Below are 19,856 nucleotides of genomic sequence, written 5' to 3'. Positions count from 1 at the left end.
TAGTATTTACTGTTTACGTACTGCACTTGGTAACGACTCTCTTGTCCCTAGTAGCACCGAATCCTTCTGTCTCGATAGCTAGGAAATGTTATCAGTACGTAGAATAAAACATATTTTATCTAGTCCTCAAGTCCGTCTCGTTAAGAATAGCTGTGGATTCCAGAGCCACTATTCTACCAACATGGCGCTCACGGACGGCGCTCAATATTGCGTAACACAGTAGCACTTTATAAAACGGTGGTTTTCATACAGCCCCACTAACGTTAGTCCCTTTTCTGTGTTTGTGTTGCAAGATGGCAGCATCTTTGCAGGAAGTGCATCTACACATTGGTCACGTGCAGAGTGTTGAGTCCCAGACTCCCTGTTTCCGACTCAGCCTCACGTGTAAGGCCATAGGGTCATCGCGCATGCGCTCTCCCCTTACGTTTTCTTCCAGTCTCGCCGGTGACCTGCTTGGGTCCGGTGCCACCATCCCGCAGACATGTCGTCTCCCGCGGGCCTCACCTCCGCCAGCTCGGCGCGGAAGAGACTTTTGAAGGACGAGGACATGACCAAAGTGGAGTTTGAGACCAGCGAGGAGGTGGACGTGACGCCTACATTCGACACCATGGGCCTGCGCGAGGACCTGCTGCGCGGCATCTACGCTTACGGTGCGCGACGGGTAGACTATGGGTCGGGGGGGGGGGGGGGGGGGCGTTCAGATAACTCTTGAAGTTCAAATGATCCGTCAGGGAGGCCCAAAAAAAGTTGACCCCGTCACGTGGAACTATTGGGCTTGGCGAGGTCATGGGCGAGTGTTTTGTGACTATTATTGGTTTTCTTTGGAGTTATGGGGCGAGTGGGGTTGTAAAGCAAGCTCTTGCGGGTGTGCTTTTTGGGCGGAGGATAAAGGGGCTTGGATCTGGACTTTCCTGAAAGAAAGTGTACTCTGATCTGGGTGTGTGATCCCCCTAGGAGTGATCTCTTCAAGGAACGGCTGGGGTTTGCCAAACGTCTTAGTGCTTGGTCATAGATATGTTTTTTGGGGGAACACTGCCTTGTGAACCCAGATGGTTTGATGCTTCCTTCTCAAAAGCTGCAAGACACTTGAAGCCTTAAAAGCTATCCCAAGAGATCAATCTTTGATCAGTGCCCTTCGTCTCCTATATAAGCGGGCATTGGCTATCCGGAAGGGTGAATTGAAGGAGGAAACCTGGAGAGATCTATTGGAACAAAGTACCCTACAGAGTAGCTCTAGGTTTTGGGGCATTAATCGTCCCCCATTTGAGAAGGTTGGGGACTGAGAAATAGTTACAAATATAACTGAGGATGAATGGGTGGCACATTTTACATCTATTTTCAAAAGCGATACGGTATCCCAACAACATCAAGCTAGTGTCAATACTCACGTCTCAGTATTGTTTGAGCAGAAGGAGGTGGAGATGGGCTTCTTTAGGCTGTCGTGCAATAAGGCCCCAGGCCCGGATGGTATCCCTCCGGACCTTTTTAAATCAAACCCATCTTTTTGTTTTTGGGCCCCGGTTCTGGTGGCCGCGCTCAACGCGGCGGCTAGGGTTGGTTGCCCGGAGTCCTGGGGCACCTCTACAATTGTACCGGTCCTCAAGAAGGGCGATCATAGCAGCACTTTGTGCTATAGACCGATCTCCCTTCTTGATTCTGTGGTCAAGGTTGTAGGTGGGGTAATTCTGAGAAGATTAGCCACCTGGGCGGAAGAAAAGGAGAATGTCACTGACATTCAATATGTGTTCCGTCCAGGGCATTCCACTTTAGCCCAATGCCTTAATTTATACTTGATCGTGGGGAAGTACACAGTTGTCCGCCAAGGTAGATCTACATGGCCTCTTTTCTCCGCTTTTGACTGCGTCAATCGGTAGAAAATGTGGCAATCCATGAGGGCCATGGGGGTGGAGGACAATCTGGTCAACTTCCTAGAGGATCTGCATAGGGACACTAAGGCTAACATCAGATATGCTCAGGATCTTCGTGTTTCAAGGGATTTTAAAATTGAGAGGGGTGTACAGCAGGGATGCATTTTGGCCCCATTTCTATTTAATTTATATATTAACGGCCCACACAAGACAGTGGTAAAAACAGGGGCAGATTTTCCTTATGTGGGGCGTCGAGGTTTGCCTGTCCTTCTATATGTGGATGACGCTGTCCTCATTGCTAGGACAGCAAGTGGCCTGCAGACCCTGCTTGACACGTTTCGGAACTTCATGGAAGACCGCGACCTAGCAATGACTAATTCTAAATCTTACATTATGCAGGTCGGGACTCGCTCAAAGAAGCTGTATCCCTTTAAAGTGGGCAGTGAAAAGGTGCCCCTGACCACAACATTTTCATATCTGGGTGTTTTACTAGATGACAATCTGAACTGGGGGTCCCTTATTCAAAGGAGAAAGAGGGGAGGTTACAAGAGCGAATACAGCAATTTTTAACTTTGCCACTAAGATGGGTAAGCGCCCTATTGCGGCAATGCTGAAAATATACCAGGCAAAAAGTGTTGCCATCGCAAGCTATGGAAGTGAAATATGGGGTTATGCGGCAACTGATGCCCTACAGGTGGCGGAGAAGAAGTGGGGTTGACTTTTATTTGTGGTATCTTGGCTATGCACCCTTTGTTGTTTTGGCTCAATTGTTGGCTGAACAAAGATTTAGTTCTCAACCACCAGATCTTAAGAGAAATGTTAAGTCTCGATTATATGCTGCGCATTCCATGGTTAAAATACATCCAGGATTGTTTCGAAGAGCTGGGGCGGCCGGACCTTTTTAGGTCTCGCCTGTCGATGCGCATCGAGCAAGCAAGACTATGGGGGCTTATCCACTCTTTATCCAACTTGCAAGGAATCGCGGCGATTCCTTGCAGTGCCCGTGGCTTTTAAGCTCAATGCGCATTGAGCTTAAAAGCGCGTGCACATCAGTTCCCTCAGCCGCACTCCAGGCCCCCGCTCCGCCCCCTCCCCTGCCCGCCGTGTCGCATTTCTCCTCCCCCCCCCCCCTTATCTGCCTTCTCTCCGTCTGTTCCCTCTCCCCGCTCCGCCCCCTCCCCTGCCCGCCGTGTCGCATTTCTCCTCCCCCCTCCTCTCTCTTCCCTCCAGCGCCCTGCAATGCATTTTTTTATTTATCAGAGCCGTCCAAGCCGATGCAGTTACATCGGCAGAAATTGGCAAATGTATCCCCAGACCAAAACAGATGACGGTATGCCGCTGGAGTTTTGGTTTCTTCTGTTCCTTTTGAAATTCATTTTACCAAAAGCACCTGAAAATGAAGCCCATTTATTAGCCGCATCGGATGTTGTTGTTATTATTTTTTGGGGGTAGGATTCTGTTGTGAGCAAGAATCACTGGATTGAATCGCACTGCTCTGAATTTAAGATGCGCGAAATCCGCGTGCTGTTTGCCTGGGGGTGGGTGGGTGAGCCTGGCAGCAGTGACGGGTCCTGGTGTAAGTTTCACAGCGTTCTTTCCTTTCCGGGTGTCCGACAACACACAGTATAGGGCTCGACTGCCTATTTATTACTGAGCCGGGCACTCTGGTAACAGCCCCCCCTTCCCAATCATCCGTCTAGGACAGGGTCTTCAGAGCGCATTAAACTCTCTCGCCCCTCTTTCATATTTACATGTCTGCCCGCTCCCCTCACAGTGAGACCAGTAGCAGAAAAGGGCAGGAGGGGGGCAGTATATATTTTTTAAGATTGTGTGTGTATTTCCACATAACTCTTCTCTTTACACAGTTGAGTAGCAGTGAGCTTTACAGATGATTTGTGAAATGGTAATTGTGTGGCTCTGGTAGTTGTGAACAGAGGTTTTTACCAGCTCCAGAGCCGAAAGTGGGTTTGCACCGTGTGAATGTTCTGCTGGACTCCTCTGAGAGCATGACACAAGAGCTCTGCGAGGTGGTGCGTGGTCATACATTTGTGAACGTCCGTTTATTAGTATACTAATAGTACATGTTTTAATTGGGGACATGTTTGCACACCGGCATGACATCAATGTGTTTATGCCTCACTGGTGCAATGTATGAAGCACACGGAAAGATGATAATAGGAGCGAGCTTACTAGTAAACTCCGATTCATGCATTTATTACCACAGTGTTTTACCACTTCCTGTGCTCTAACTCTCCTTTAACACCTTTCTCAACTATCGGCATGAATCCATTATCGGCACGGCGTAAAGCATGTGTGCAGGTCCGCAGAGAGGGATATTATTTATTACCATGGGGGGGGGGGGGGGGTCGTGATCAACTCGTGCCCTCTTCCGAATCAACGTTAAGCTGCACCAGTTTATATAGCGGACATTTTTCCACTGTCCTACATCCACCACCCCCTCACACCCCCTAACCCTCACCACCTCACACACCCTCACTCACCCTCAAACACCCTCACTCACCCTCACACACCCACACCCTCACCCTCACCCTCACACACCCACTCACCCTCTCACACCTGCTGCACTCTCCTGCTCTCTAGAGATGTGGCCTAACGACCAGAGCTGCCATCTATGTCACGTACATACAAAACATGTTGCATTCAAAATGCTATAGTTGTCACATTCGCGAAAGTTATAACTATTGGCGTTGTAAATGACAAAGCTATCAATTTAGCTATTTGGAAAACCAACAAATAAATAAAATATTTGTCATTTACAAGACCAATAGCTCCAACTTTTCTAATGCGAGACCTATTGCATTTCCAATGCTTGTTTTAAAATCTATTCTTAATACTGGAAAGGATGTGGATTTTGTTAAGCAGACTTAAGACATTAAAAAAGCTTGATAGAGATTGTGCTGAACTGGGAAAACATAGCGTCCGTAAATGTGTGATGCTCAAAACTACTCCCTCTACAGAACCGCATCTCCTGTGGCCTTTGTCGTCCTATGAGCGTTTTTTTACTGATTAGGTTCCGTTTGGATTATTTTCACCTGCTACTGGCCGTACCAAAGGGGAGCTGTGGAGGTCAGGTGTTAGCATCCTGTGGCTGCGACGGAGTGTCTCCTCAGGATTTGCTGCACTTTATGTTTTTCTGTAATTTTTACAAAGTCCCTCGCAGATATTTTTTAATACCCCTTTTAAAGAAGCTGAATTATACCCAGGTCTGCCCTGCTCTATTCTACTTACAACTGTTGAAACCAGACTGTATACCATTTGTAGTAGGTTTTCTGAAGTCTGCATTGAGATCTAGCATTTGCTTGGAGAATTAACAAACCCCTAATGGTAGGACATTCCTCATTTCCTCACTTGCTGATGTACTCACGGACACTGCTTGCCTGTTTCCCTTTCTCCCCCTTAGCATGTTTTAGATCTATATATCTCACTGTATTTTATTGGGCTTTTTATTTTTTATTGTTATGAATTGTACTTTTAAACTGTTTTTGGTGCTGTGTAACTTTTATGGTTTTACTTGTAAAGCCGAATAAAGTATTTATTTATTTTTTACTAATGAGGAAGGCGCACCACTGAGTGCAAAATAAAGAAATAGCAAACCTGCCTGAACTCTAGAAACGGAAGAAACACCAGTTAGAATGAACCATTGGCAGTGTCATAAGTCTCACATTTGTTAGACTTGGAGCTGTTGGCGTTGAAAATGACAATGTTTTTTACTTGCGTGTTTCTATTAGCCGTCAATTAATTATATTTACATAGTGCTATTGCCATTGGTATAAAAAAGTAAAAGTAAAAAAACATCCTCTTTCAACGCCAACTGCTCTAACTTTAACAAATGCGAGACCTATTGCATTGAAAATGCTTGTTTTTTTTGGTCGAGCCTGGGCAGCGCATGTGCTGCTCTGCGAGGCATGCTGTATTAGTATTGACTTGAAGCTCTGCCCACATTTTATTGGCTTGTCATTGTCCTTTGTAAAGTCTGACTTCTGATTTGTTAATAGGCTTGTTGATTTCCCCCCCCCCTTAGTACCGCCTTGTCTTAATTTGTAACCTTCAGTGAGGATTGTCCCTTTTCCTTATGTTGTTACATGGTATGTCTTATTTGGTCTGTAAGCCCTATTTTCTTTACCAAGTTTCTCCTACTGCTGGTCCGACATGCATTCCTGCAACATTCAGCGCACCATGCGTGCTTTCATTTTCCAAGCAGCAGTAACAATGGCAGTCGCTTGTTTGACATGAAATAGGTCTCGCATTTACAAGATTGAGCTATTGACATTATAAATGACAATGCCTTTTATTTGTGTTAATTATCAAAACGGATAAATAAGACATTCTCATTGTCAATGCAAATAGCTTAAACTCTCGCAAATGCGAGATCTATTGCATTGCAAATGCTTGTTGTATTCTTTTGGTGACCTCCAGCTAAATCAATAGCAGGGCCACATGCTTACGCACAAACACTCACTGAACACCCTGAAGTATCTGCAGCATGACCACGTGTGTCAACCCTCAATTTAGCTAACTCACATGGAGAATGGCCATTTTGCAAGCCCCATTCTCTCAGTCCTACACTTTCTGAAAAAACTAGACCAAAAAGTGCTAGCAATAGCTAGAGCGAAGTCACCAGTGTGAGGGACTGCCAGTGATGGTGACAGTGCATAAAAACCGTACACTAGCAAGTCTGCAGTTAATAAGATCAAATTCTGAATTGAGTGGAGATAGGCAATGGCCTTCTTTGTTTCAGATTGATGCAGTGGTCTGTGATGTATTTATGTCCACTTGTTAAAGTTTTGTTTTGGTCATATGTATTGTGTAATTGTCTGGCATTGTGTTCCTCTCTGAAGGGCATTGTCTTCTTTTGCAAGCCATACCTGCTGTCGGGGAACCCCAAATATATCTGGTACTGACGTTATACGGGGCTAATGTGACACAATGATGTCTTTTTCTGAGATAATGTTGGCACCCTGAGATATCTGTGGACATATCATGGCATCTTGGCACCTATCTTTGCCAATCATGCTGTGAATGTGCCTGTCCGAATCGCGGTCATGATTTAACTACTAATGTCCATTGCTGATGTGATGTCCAAGTTTTTAGCATTATGGTGGGCATACATGGCACAGTTTTGGCCATGATATCATGGGCAGCTTTGGCAGAAGATGGGCATCTTTCACATTCTGGTAGGCGTTTCTGGAATGTGATTGTAAACCCCGGGCAAATGGGACAGAATCTATGTGAAGCATTTTTACATGGGGACTCATAAGTTTACGATTACTATCCATGCATAATATCTGATTTAACCCCTTGTTCTAGTTACGTGTGCCACACTGCTTATGACCTCACATATTTAATTACTAATTCCATGATCAATGATATCCAAACCATTCACTCACCCATGCAAGCGCTTGCACAACGGTACACTTGTCCATAGAGCCAATTACACACCCTCACCCACCCACTCGCTCACTTATACAGCCACTCAGAAAACAATTCAAAAATCCATACTGTTACTCATACATCAGTCAGTCACTTACCCATACACCCACTCACACTCTCCTTTATACAGCTACTTACACACCCAGTCACTTACTCATACAGCCTTTCAGCACAGCCACCCACTCAACCTTACAAACACTCATACACTCGGCCACCTGCTCCCTAACTCGCACATCCACGTATTCCTCCCCCTACAGACACTCGGATACCCACTCACACACAGATACAGTCACTCACATAATATATGTTCGTAGTAGTGTCACCTTTTACTAGTTCACCTAGTATACTAATTTAACTTTTATAGTAGCTTAGTATATGATCATAAACTCTTAGAAAACACTTACTGGTTGATGTCACTGACCATATCAACAGTGATGTATTATGTGAGGTCCTAAGCACATTAGGGGGTAAGTTATAGTTAGCTCATGTAACTCTAACTGCTGAATTTCTATGGTTGACTGCAAACACGTTAACCAGGATGTGTTGGCAGCCATCTTGGGACTCTGCTTCAGCCGAATCCCAAAAGAAAATGCATAAACAAGAAATGGGGGTAGAGTACGAATAGTGTAACCCCCTGGCCTTGGTCCTGGGGTCCCACAGGGCCCCGGGCTGGGCAGAAAAGCACTTTTTAAAAATTCACTACAGAATTTGCAAATATCGCAGCAAATTAGAAAAAAAGCACTGTCTCCTGCGCTTGTTATAATTATGGCCACCTGTGGCCATGCAAAATAAAATTTTAAAAATGAAGGTTGCACAGGGCACCCATCCAAAAGTTTAATAATGCCCCGGGGACCTACATTCTCCTGGGGTAATTGCTGCTGCTTTTTTAAAGAGTGGGGGGGGGGGCGGGTCATGCGGCCCCCTTCCAGGATTTACACAGCCTCAGGGACCATCACCTCTCTAGGTGGGCCCATGCAGAACATCTTGGGGGGGACAGGACACACCCTCCTCCCGAGGCAAACATGCGGGCAGGGAGAATGAGATGAAAGTACTGCTCTCTCACTCGGAGCTGCATTTCCAGCAGGTGGACCGCAGAGGCTTTGACACTCCCCACCGCGGTCTCCAACATGCACACTAGATTCCATTGGTGGCACAGACCAGGGAGATGAGGCTGGGCCCCAGGTGATGGGGTCGAAATCGGCATGGACCAGGGCTACGTGGCCTTCTCTTCGTTTTCTTTAGTGGTATTATGCAACGGTCTCCCTTCCCTTCCCACGTTGATGGACAGCTTAATGAAAGGACCTCGAGCACATTTGCAGATGATTTTGGTTGCGCGGTATTGATGCAGAGGAATATGAAGACCTCTCCACCAAACAAAGAAGCAGTTACTTCATTTAGTTAAGGTGAAGTATCCTTGTTTGGTGGCGATTCACCTCTTTAGTCTTGTCATCTTTTCTTAATGAGGATTCATGTATCACAGATTTGTAGATGAAGACGCTTGAGGAGCAATCACGTTGCAGAAATTGCATGCACACAAGGTCACTGGAAACATTTCTGCGTGGTCCTTTACACAGCTGTAGTGCAGAATATGCATGAGACGTTTACCCATCGAGGCAGCACTAATTAACCAGATGAAAATACTCCAGTTGGGTAGATGTTTTTGGGAAAACTGGAGACTCTTCTGGGGAAAAAAAGAGGTTCCAGTCTGGCTATGGTGCACATTTCACAGTAATTATATCTGAACGGGAAGCACTTACAAATATAAACATAGCAAGTGACCCAGTTGAAGCTCCATTTCTGTAAAGCACAAACGTTCATAACTTCTTTGGCTTGGTGAAGGCAAATCAAATGTGTTTCCTCTCGTGTTCCACGTTGGAAAGCAATCTCAAATACATAATGGAGATGATTGCATTGTTGATCTAATGGAGCGTAATCTGATATGTAGTGACTGTGACAAGCTGTTTCTTTCTTGTGGAGAAGTGTGGCTCACTGGTTAGAGGAGGCAGACCTGGAAGCAGAGGTCAGCCCGGGACCAGGGTTCAATTCCCGGCTTGGCGGGGTCTTGAGTCCTAAAATGTCCATGGACTCGACAATTCTCGCTCCGGTGCCTACTCGATTCACGGGTTCACACTCTGCGTCTCTGGGCAATAGCTTGCTTAATCTCCACAACGGCCCCTCGCGGCGGGATGCCTGGCTTTCACCTTGCGGATACCCTGCCGGGGTTATCTCACAGGGGAATACCAGGACGGGTTCCCTAAGCAAGCGCTTAGAAACAGCTCGGTAATTTGCGCTATATAAATTCCGGTACATTTACATTTACATTTCTTGTCTCCTGGTGAGTGCTAAGTCCATGGTTCTCCCTTTTAAATACTCTTAGTATACCAATGCCCAAAAGTCATATAACGACACACCTGCAGGCACTCGCACACCCACCCACAGACCCACAAATCCACTCTCACACCGGCACTCGCACATCCAGAGCAACGCTCTCACACACCCACAGAATCACACAGCCACTCACACAACCCTAATGCCTCTCACAGACCCACAAAGGTACTCACTCACCCACTAACAGATCCATGCAGCCACTTGCACACCCACTTACATATCCATACAGCCACTAATATCCCCACTCATCCATCTATAGAGCCACTCGCATACCTATTCTCAAAGTTTACAGGTTACATTTAGGGAATACAATGTAAAACCGCTTAGAAATTCACTGGGAGAAAACAAAGGTTGCAAGGACATTTTAGTTGGGATCAGATTTCACTCTTACAAAACCTGTGAAATGTGGCAGTTCTAGTTACCTCAACTAACTATAACTTATGCACTTGCAATGCACTGCTTATGACCTCCCATTTTATATCACTGACATCACTTAAGACGTCATCCACAGAACACTCCCATCCCATACGTCTCATACACCCATTCCACACAACCACTTGTGTACCCATACAAGCGCTCACACTTGCTCACTGATCCATAGAGCCACTCGCATCCACTCACATCCACTCACCCATACAGCCACTCATGCGCCCATATAGCCGTTCAGTCACCCATACAGCTACTCGCTCATCCATACAGTCTCCCTCACCCATACAGTTACACGCACACTCATGCATATACTAACATAGGTACTCGCTCACCTATAGTCACTAACAGAAACACACCCATACAGCAACTCACATTTACTCACTCAACCATAGTCACTTATACACCCATGCAGCACTTATACACCAACACATTCATATAGCCACACTCACTCCCCATCCCTCACCTATACGGCCTCTGACATACCCACTCACCCATACATCCTCTCACTCACCCACACATCCTCTCTCACCCACACATCCTCTCTCACCCACACATCCTCTCTCACCCACACATCCTCTCACTCACCCACACATCCTCTCACTCACCCACACATCCTCTCACTCACCCACACATCCTCTCACTCACCCACACATCCTCTCACTCACCCACACATCCTCTCACTCACCCACACATCCTCTCACTCACTCACCCATACATCCTCACTCACCCATACACTAACCCACACATCCACTCACCCGTTCACACACACAGCCACTCACTCACCCAATACAACCATAGAGCAACTCGAACACCTACTCACATGGATACACTCAGCCACTCACATGTGTTATAAATAATATCACTCAGTTATACAGTTTTTTTTATTTAATATGTTTGGTATCTTACTGTATTTTAGGAAACACTCACAATCACTGGATGTCATCAGTGATATCATTTGTGATGTCATCAGTGATGTCACTGACCATATCATGAATAATGCAATATGTGAGGTCATAAGCAGTGCATTGCGGTGGCGTAAGTAATAATTAGCTCAGGTAACTAAAGCTGCTGAATTTAATTGGTTTTGTATGAGTGAAATCTGAGCCTTTGTTTTTCTTTTCAATGATAAAACATATAACCTACTCGTGACTGCTATTAGTATGTCTGTGTGTATATATATATATATATATATATAAGTTTCCTCATCAAAGAAGACGCCGCACACCTCTTCAATGTTGGTTAGTTGTGCTTTATTTTCCTGTAGGTTTCTCCCACTCTCTTGGTGGGAGAAACCTACAGGAAAATAAAGCACAACTAACCAACATTGAAGAGGTGTGCGGCGTCCCTGATGAGGAAACTTGATTTAATAAGTATAGCGAGGGTGTCCCATCCTCGCCGCCAGCTAAAGGACGCTCCCCCCGCCTGGGACATTTGCTCGTGTATGCATGTGTGTGTGTATATATATGTGTATATATATGTGTGTATATATAAGTGTAGTCCAGGTACATTGGCAATTTTTATTTTGGGGGGGGGGGGGGCGACTCGATTGTGCCCGGTGCATTGCTGAAGTAGGGCATACGGGCCTCTTACAACTTTTACCTGAAACTCTCATGGTCCAAGTGAAATTGCTTCCACTATTCTTTTTTCTGATCACGCCAAATTTCAGTTTTTAGCAATCCATAAAAATGATCTTAAATTGCTTTTGCAACCTCCGATTTTACTGTGTAAGGTTTTCATTGATTTAATATCCTCTTTTTCAGGTTTTGAAAAGCCATCTGCTATCCAACAGCGAGCTATTAAACAGATCATCAAAGGAAGAGATGTAATTGCACAGTAAGTCCGACTCTACACCACAGAGAAAGATTACAGCATGCAGTATAGCGTATTCAGGTATGAGTGAATGTAGGGGATGGTTTCATTTTGGAAATGTGAGTTGAATGGAATAGGGGAGTATCTGTTTTGAGGCTACGGTTTTAGCCATGGAACCCTCAGCTTAATGGTCATGGTGTTTAGACCCTGAAGAAGCTTCCCAAGCTGGCTTTTGTTTAGTCTTTTCTTTTTATAATCAGATGGTAAGGAAGGTAGTTGCCTACGCAACTATGTCTTCTTGCTCAGTCACCTTTCAAGCTTCCGAGCTTGACCATTAATCCAGTTTTACATTAGATAATTGCAAGAAGCTAATGACATGCCTGTGTTTTGTATTAATGTGTCTGATCGTAGACTACCCTCCAAATCAGGTTGGCAGTACGGTCCTGTGTTCACCATGCCCCACCGGCGCATGTTGGTGACCATTGAATCTGTGACTGTGCAGCATTCATGTCTTCTGCCTTGTGAACATGCTGTCCTAACAGTGCTACCACTTTGGCTGTCTCTAAAATAGCTCTCCCAGTAAGTACAAATTGTAGACTACTATCCTTATTGTCGGTAGTCCAGGTACCATGAAGTAGAAGTGCTGTTTCTGCCACATCGTACTTATAAGACCTCTTCTGGCTGAAGCTGAGACTTGCTAATGTTCATGCTGTGCGTCCCGTTTTGATGCAGTGCTACTCTATTAGTCACTTTTGTGGAAGGTACTAGAAGTTTTGATGATTAGAAGTAAAGTAAACTTGGTTGAAGGAAAGGGTTTGACTTAAAACAGAAGGGCACTTTGTACATCAGTCTGCGGAATAACACCTAGTCCTTAGGGAATAGCTTTGTTTCTAGAGATGCTACAGCAGCCTCACTCAGTATGGAAATTACACAATTTTGTTTTTTTTATTGTTTTAAAAACATATAATAACCAGATTGTCTGGAAACTGGCTACTTTAGCGCTGCAGGGTAAAATGTACACTTGCTGCTTCCTTGACATAGTCTTCCTGTAACACTTATTAATAATGGAGTGTTCCCTAGTTTACAAATGTTTCCTCTTTTTCCAGGTCACAGTCTGGTACTGGCAAGACTGCAACGTTTTGTGTTTCTGTTCTCCAGTGCCTGGACATTCAGGTGATAAAATACATTTGATATGAATATCTCTGCTACAGACACTTCCAAAGGCCACAGCTTTAGCAAAACAACCCGAGTTCCTAATTTAACCAACACACATTAACTACAGCGACTTTTCAACTTGATTAAATGCCTATCTTATCATTTATGCAGTGTTAGAGCTATGTTGTTTTCTATTGGGCTCCATGTCCTGTGGCACATATGGGACAGATATTAGGACACCCCGTGAAATGCAGCATTTTTGTTATCTTTTGCATTGTAAAGTTAAAATCTAATATCTGAATTTCATTTTAAAACACTCGACCGTGTGTTTTAGCCCTTCCTTCAATTCGGAAAGTGCTAGTGTAAAGGGATGCCAGAAATGTATAAACTTTGGCTGCAGACTTTTGGTAAGGTAATTTTAAAATTGAGTATAGTTGGTCCTGACACAATATACTACATTATCAAGCCTAATGTGCTGTAATGTTCAGAGTAAATATTAAAAATGTTTGTTTCATTGTATAAAGGTACGTGAAACCCAAGCATTAATCCTGGCACCAACAAGAGAACTGGCGGGTCAGATACAGAAGGTAAAAATGTTAAAGCTTAACTGCATGTTCTTGCTCTCCTTGTAATTCTGCTTTAATTTCTTTATAAATCCATAGTAGAGATCAAATGCAATAATTGTTTTAAAAAAATATTTTAAACGGTCAGATAATTTCTATTAAAAATGGTTTTGACTGTTTTGAACTTGGTCAGAAGTGTAAGCTCCTGTAAATTGATTAAACTTGGCTGTGACTCTAAACATGTAGGAGGTGATAAGATATGCTTTTTCTTCATGTCCCATATTTTTTTAGAACTTTTTGTACATATTCGTAATTCTTGCCTGTTTTCTGTTCCCTTGCTTTTTTTTTTTTTAAATTTACATCCTCGCTTGATTGACATTGATAAAGTAAAATTGACACTTACTATCCAAAGTCTCGTTCTTTTGTCCTCTGTTAGTTGCTCCTTTTAGTCTGTGTTTCTCTATATAGTCATTGCTCTATTGCTTTTATGTGGAATGTTCCATGGTTAGTTTGGTGCTACTCTGATAACCAACATCTTATTACTTTTCTAAATAGATTAGGAATTTGGGCAGCCTCACAACAGTTGTTCTGTATAATTTTTTTTTTTTTTTTAAATATATTTTTATTGCAGAATTATAAACCACAGGATACAATTAATCAGCCAGTTCACTCGTGATATCCCCCCGTCCAATAAGAAATCCCAATCGTACACAGCCATTCAGCCCGCATCCCGGAGGCCGGGCGGCATATTACTTCATTCAATAGGAAAACATCACGGTGCACGTCCCATAGGGACCATGGTTGAAATGTCGTTTTGCGTATCTGCTTTTACCCCCCCACCCACAACATCACTCCCGTCAGCCATCCCAGTGATAATCAGTGGTACCGCCCTTGTCGGGACCTGCCCTAGGCGCTATGGGTTTGTCACGCCTGGCCGCTCTCCCCAGCCATTCCACACTCCACACAGTACCCACCGTCCTAGTAGCTCCAAGATGCCCTAACGAGCTACCATCTAATGGCTTCCGGCCCACCCCAAACTCCCGTTAACCAGCCCCCCCAAAGCCCCCCCTCCCCTGGCAACTGCTAAGGTGTGTGCCTCGTCCTGTCGAATTGGATGGATCCACTACAGTGCGTGGTACAATACTTCTGTGTTCGCCCCGCGGTGTCCATCGGCTTAGTTCTCACCATCCTCATCCTCTACCAAAGAATCACGCAAAGCTTGTACCACTAACTCCCATGCACGCGCCGCATCCAATGCCTTCTCATTCCCCATCTTGACAGCCTGCTTCATCCGGAGCACACTCTCGCAGTCAGACCACCGCAGCAGTTCATTCTTCCATCTACGCAGTGAGGGTCCCCCCCTGGACTTCCAATGCCACGATATTTCCCTCTGCGCCAATATCAGACCCAGGTCTATGAATTTGCTTGTCACCTTGGTGTGTTTAGTATGCGGGAACCAGAGCAGCAGGCACGCCGCCATATCGAATTCCACCTCCCTATCAGTCACTTCATTCAGGAGTTCCCCTACCTCCGCCCAATAGGTCCCCAGGTGTGAGCACCCCCAAAACAAATGGTCCATGTCCGCTCCCAGAGACGAACACCGTGGGCATCGAGCATCCGGCACCTGAAAGTACAGCTGTAATTTCTCAGGAGTTAAATAAGCCCTATGAAGCACATAGAAATGTACCTGCTGAAAGCGCGCATTTCTCGTGCCCTTCCACGTGCGCCGCGGGATGTGGCCCATGCCGTATCCGGTATGGGTCGGCCTACGCTCACCTCCCATTTAGCCTTGAGCCCTTGGAGTGGTTCCAGTCCCTCATTCAGCATCCTATTATGGAGGCACGTCACAGCTTTGAACGTACCTGCCGCCATCACCACATATTGGCACGCCGTAGTCGTTGTGGGTTCCATGAGCCCCCCTGTCCAGTGCTTCTGTATGGCAGCCACCACTGCCGCGTGTAGTAGGAAACCCCCATCGGGCAGCCCGAACTGGTCCCGGAGCGCTTCGAACGGCGCCAAAGCCCCGTCTATGTATAAGTCGCCCACTACCTGCTGTCCCGCCTCTTCCCAATCCAGCAACGGGGACCAATCTCCCCCGTGCGGCAAAGCCGTCAGCATTCCGATCGGGATCTCCGGTGCATAAGGCCGCGATGCCCTCGCTCTCCGAAGGCTCCTCTGCCAGCACAGCCGGAGCGTCCGCTCTTCCATGGTGAGGGCCCGTAACTCGAGCCTCTGTTGCATGATGATGTAGGACAGCACGTGGCGTTGTATCCCCCGATCCCGGACCTCCTCTGGACCCCGAAACACCCTAGCTACGTTCTGTGTAAGGACCTGCAACTGCGCCGCAAGATAATACAGCTCGAAGTCGGGCACAGCCATGCCCCCTTCTAGCTTGGGGCGAAGTAGCGTGCTCAGGGCCACTCTACGGCGGCCATGCCCCCATAGGAAGCCAATAATCATTGACCGCAGGTCTCTAAAGACCCCCTGGGGAATCCAGACAGGCAGCGTTCGGAAATAATAGAGGAAGCGGGGGAGCGCCACCATTTTCAACAGTGCAATCCTACCCAGAACCGTCAGCGGGAGGGTCGACCAGAAAGACAAGCTGCCCCGCAGTGCCCGGACACCGCGACCAATGTTGCCCTCCAATAGGTCCGCAGTCGCGTGGTAGATGCGAACACCCAAATAGGTGATGCAAGAGGGCTCCCATACCACACCTAAATCGCTGCCAGGGACTGGCGATCCCGCTCGCAGCGGGAACACACAAGTCTTCGCCCAATTGACCTTAAGGCCCGACAGCCGGCCGAACTCAGACAACAGATCCATCGCTCCGACCAATGCCCCCGAGGTGTCAGCTAGGTACAGGAGCAAGTCATCCGCATATAGCGATATATAATGCCACTGCCCGCCGCTGACTATCCCCGCGTACCTGTCACCTGACCTCGCATGGACCGCCAAGGGTTCCATCGCCAGAGCAAACAATAGGGGGGAGAGAGAACATCCCTGTCGTGTGGCCCTGCCCACCGGGTACGCCGCAGACACCAGGCCGCCCAAACGCACTCTCGCCGTTGCCGAGGTATATAAGACCCTCGTCCACCTGCGGAACCCCTCGCCCATGCCAAACCTCTCTAACACTCCATCCAGGAAAGACCATTCAAACTATCAAAGGCCTTCTCGATGTCCACGGACAGGACCGCCGGAGCTCCCTCCCCGTCCAAGATGGCGTCCATTATTCCCACCAGGCGGCGGATATTCAGCGCCGTGCTCCTCGTGGGTATAAACCCGGCCTGGTCCTTGTGTACCAGGCCCGTCATATGTGGGGCCAGCCTGGTGGCTAGGATTCGGCTCAGGATCTTATAATCTACCGTCAGCATGGATAGCGGGCGATAAGACCTCACATCCGCGGCATCCCGGCCAGGCTTTAGGAGCGGTACAATCAAGGCCTCCCGCATGGACCCAGGCAATGCCCCCGCCTCGAAAGCTTCCGTATACACCACCAGCAGCCTGGGAGCCAAGCTGTCCACATACTGTTGATAAAATTCAATCGGCAGTCCGTCCACCCCGGGCGTCTTGTTGCGGGCCATATGTTTGATGGCCACCCGTATTTCCGTGAGCGTGATCGGGCTACCCAGCTCCTTCGCGTCCTCCTCGTCCAGGACCGGAAGCTGCCTCTCCTCCAGGTATTCCGCAATGTCCTGAACCCCCACTCCCAGCTGACTCTGGTATAATTCCTCATAATACCCCCTAAAACGTTCCAATACCGCTGCCTGGGAGTACACCATTTCTCCCTGCGCATTATTAATGCTGAGGATCGGGCAGCCCCTAAGTTCCGGGTTAGCTAGTCTGGCCAAGAGGGTACCCACCTTGTCCCTTTCTGCATGTGCCCTGATGATATACTGCCTGTAGTCATAACACCTTAAACGTTCCGTCTCGGTGGCAACCACTTCCTTCGCTTCCAATAACTGGGCCTGTAAATCTGGCCTAGCCGGCCTGCGGCGCTCCAAGTCCCTCAAAGTTTCTTCCGCTTTCATTAGGTCGTTCAACACAGTAGTGCGAGCATTCGAGAACCTACCCAAACACACCCCTCTCACCACCACTTTCATTGCATCCCATTCAGTGGACCTACTCGTGGCCGTGCCCTCATTCACTCCGAAATAGCTATCAATGCCTTGCCGAACCGCGTCGCTGAACACAGAATCCTCAAGCGCCTCCGGCCGAAGCCGCCATGTTGGTATCAGTGAGCGCTCTCTCTGCCACTGAATGTGTACCAATAGGGGGTTATGATCGGAGATAGTCCTAGCCAGGTACTCCGCATGGGAAATCAATGGGGCTAGGGATCCACCGCAGAGCACCGAATCAATCCTGACATGCAGATCATGGAGAGCAGAATAAAAGGAATAATCCCTGGCTCCCCTGTGCCGCTCCCTCCAGACATCCAGCAACCCCCATCGTTCCTGCCAGTCCTTCCTGTGCGCGGCCAGCCTGCGCACCGGGGAGTCCACCAGGGGGGGATGGGACCTATCCAGAGCTACATCCGTGATCGAATTGAAGTCCCCCCCTAACACTATCGGGCCCGCCAGGAAAGAGGCCAAGGACCCCGAGAGGCTATCAAAGTATCGAGCTTGTTCAGTGTTCGGTGCATATACACAGCAGAAAACCACATCCCGTCCATATAACCTCCCCTCCACCGCCACAAACCGGCCATCCGGATCCACTACTTGATTCAGCACTTGAAAGGGTATCCCCGCCCTCACCCAGATCAACACCCCCCTGGCATACGCTGAGTAAGTGGTGCCAAACACCTGGCCCCGCCATCTTTTCTGCAAGGCAGCGCACTCTTTTTTGGTGAGATGAGTCTCCTGGAGCATAGCAATCTGAACCCCCCTGCGTACTAGATATGCATGTACTTTGTGACGTTTCACCATAGTCCGTAGCCCCCGGACATTCCACGTCAGGCATTTCAAATTAGGTAATGTCCCCATTCCAACTTCGTACAGTCCGATTCAAATAACGAAGGTTCATAGCCCCCCCCAATGCAGTTGCGCCCCCCCCCCCCCGAACATTCCCAAAACTGAAAAACTTCCCAAACCCCACTCCCCAGGACAGAGCATCAGTTGTTCTGTATAATGTGCCTTGATTTGTGTTTTTTGCCCTCTAAATGGAGACATGTGTACATCTGTGCATATGCCTCCTCTATCGTACACGTTCATTTGCCCTCCTGCTGCAGTTGTGAAGTTGATTTGAGACATGGTTCATTTGTGACTGCTGTTACAGTCTCAGGTTAACACTAGACTGTTTAGCTTTAAATAGTTTCTCCGAAAGGCAAGCAATATTATATTGTAAAACCAGAAGTCCAGCATGTCTTTGCTGCTTTCATTGACTTAAGATCAAACACCAACAATGTTGTTGCTATGCACCTGTTGTACCTTGCTGCTGAAGAAATGGCGTGGCTGCATGTTTTCTTTTTAGGAACTTTTTAAGAATTCATCTATCTGTATAGTAGTTGGCAATTTTTCATCATCCTTGATTTAGCTATATTTGCTTTTTGCAATGTTTTTTTTTTAACTCAAATTTTGCTACTTAATGAAGGGTAACTTGCACAGGGAACATGTATCTTACATCAAAGTATCCCAATGATGTGTCCATAGCAATATCTCCTTCAGTGAACTGGTACTTTCTGGAAAATATTTTCCATCTTGGGAATAGCAACAAAGGCAACTCTTGGTCATACTTCGAAACTAGTGGTCACAGGGGACACCTCATCCTAATTGGGAACCACAGTAGATGCACTCGCCAAGTTTTTTCTTGGCTTACCATAGTTTCATTCCCTCCATTAGAGTGACATTAATTGATTCAGGAAGATGTGTATTTTTTTTCCACTCGGGGTGGGGTACATTTGCTTTGCTGTTGAATGAACAAATTTGCAGTGCTTGGAGTCACTCTGTTCTGCCAACAGTGTGGTCTTTCTACTGTTGTGCTAGATGGACCCTTTGTGAGAAGATAAGTGAAGCGCGTTGTTATCACTGATGTGAATTGCAGCTCCTCTTGTAGCCCCTCATTAGTGTAGTGATTTGGCGCCCCCAAGACTCTGACCTCAGGCTTTTTGCCTCATTCTCTAAATATTCTACCTTGGACTTAAACCGGGATAATGGTATGTAAACTGTCTCTTCACATTTCTGGGCCTGATGGTTAAGGT

General features: G+C 46.8%; 1 protein-coding gene across 2 annotated transcripts in view; it reads left to right on the top strand.

Moving 5' to 3' along the window:
- The first annotated feature begins 316 nt into the window (after positions 1-316).
- Positions 317-19,856, top strand: part of LOC147708506 (eukaryotic initiation factor 4A-III) — a 119,992-nt gene continuing 100,452 nt past the window's right edge. The window contains exons 1-4 of one of the 2 annotated variants that reach the window (XM_086927191.1): positions 317-650; positions 11,897-11,969; positions 13,052-13,118; positions 13,625-13,687. In XM_086927191.1, coding sequence (XP_086783317.1) covers positions 482-650; positions 11,897-11,969; positions 13,052-13,118; positions 13,625-13,687 — 372 coding nt within the window. In that variant the 5' untranslated portion in view covers positions 317-481. The other variant, XM_086927192.1, reaches the window with a different exon arrangement.

This window comes from Lissotriton vulgaris, chromosome 6 (genome assembly GCF_964263255.1).
Source record: "Lissotriton vulgaris chromosome 6, aLisVul1.2, whole genome shotgun sequence".
In the NCBI taxonomy this organism is placed as follows: Eukaryota; Metazoa; Chordata; class Amphibia; order Caudata; family Salamandridae; genus Lissotriton; species Lissotriton vulgaris.
The sequence above is the reverse complement of the archived record's forward strand: the minus strand, read 5'-3'. Positions and strand labels throughout refer to the sequence as shown.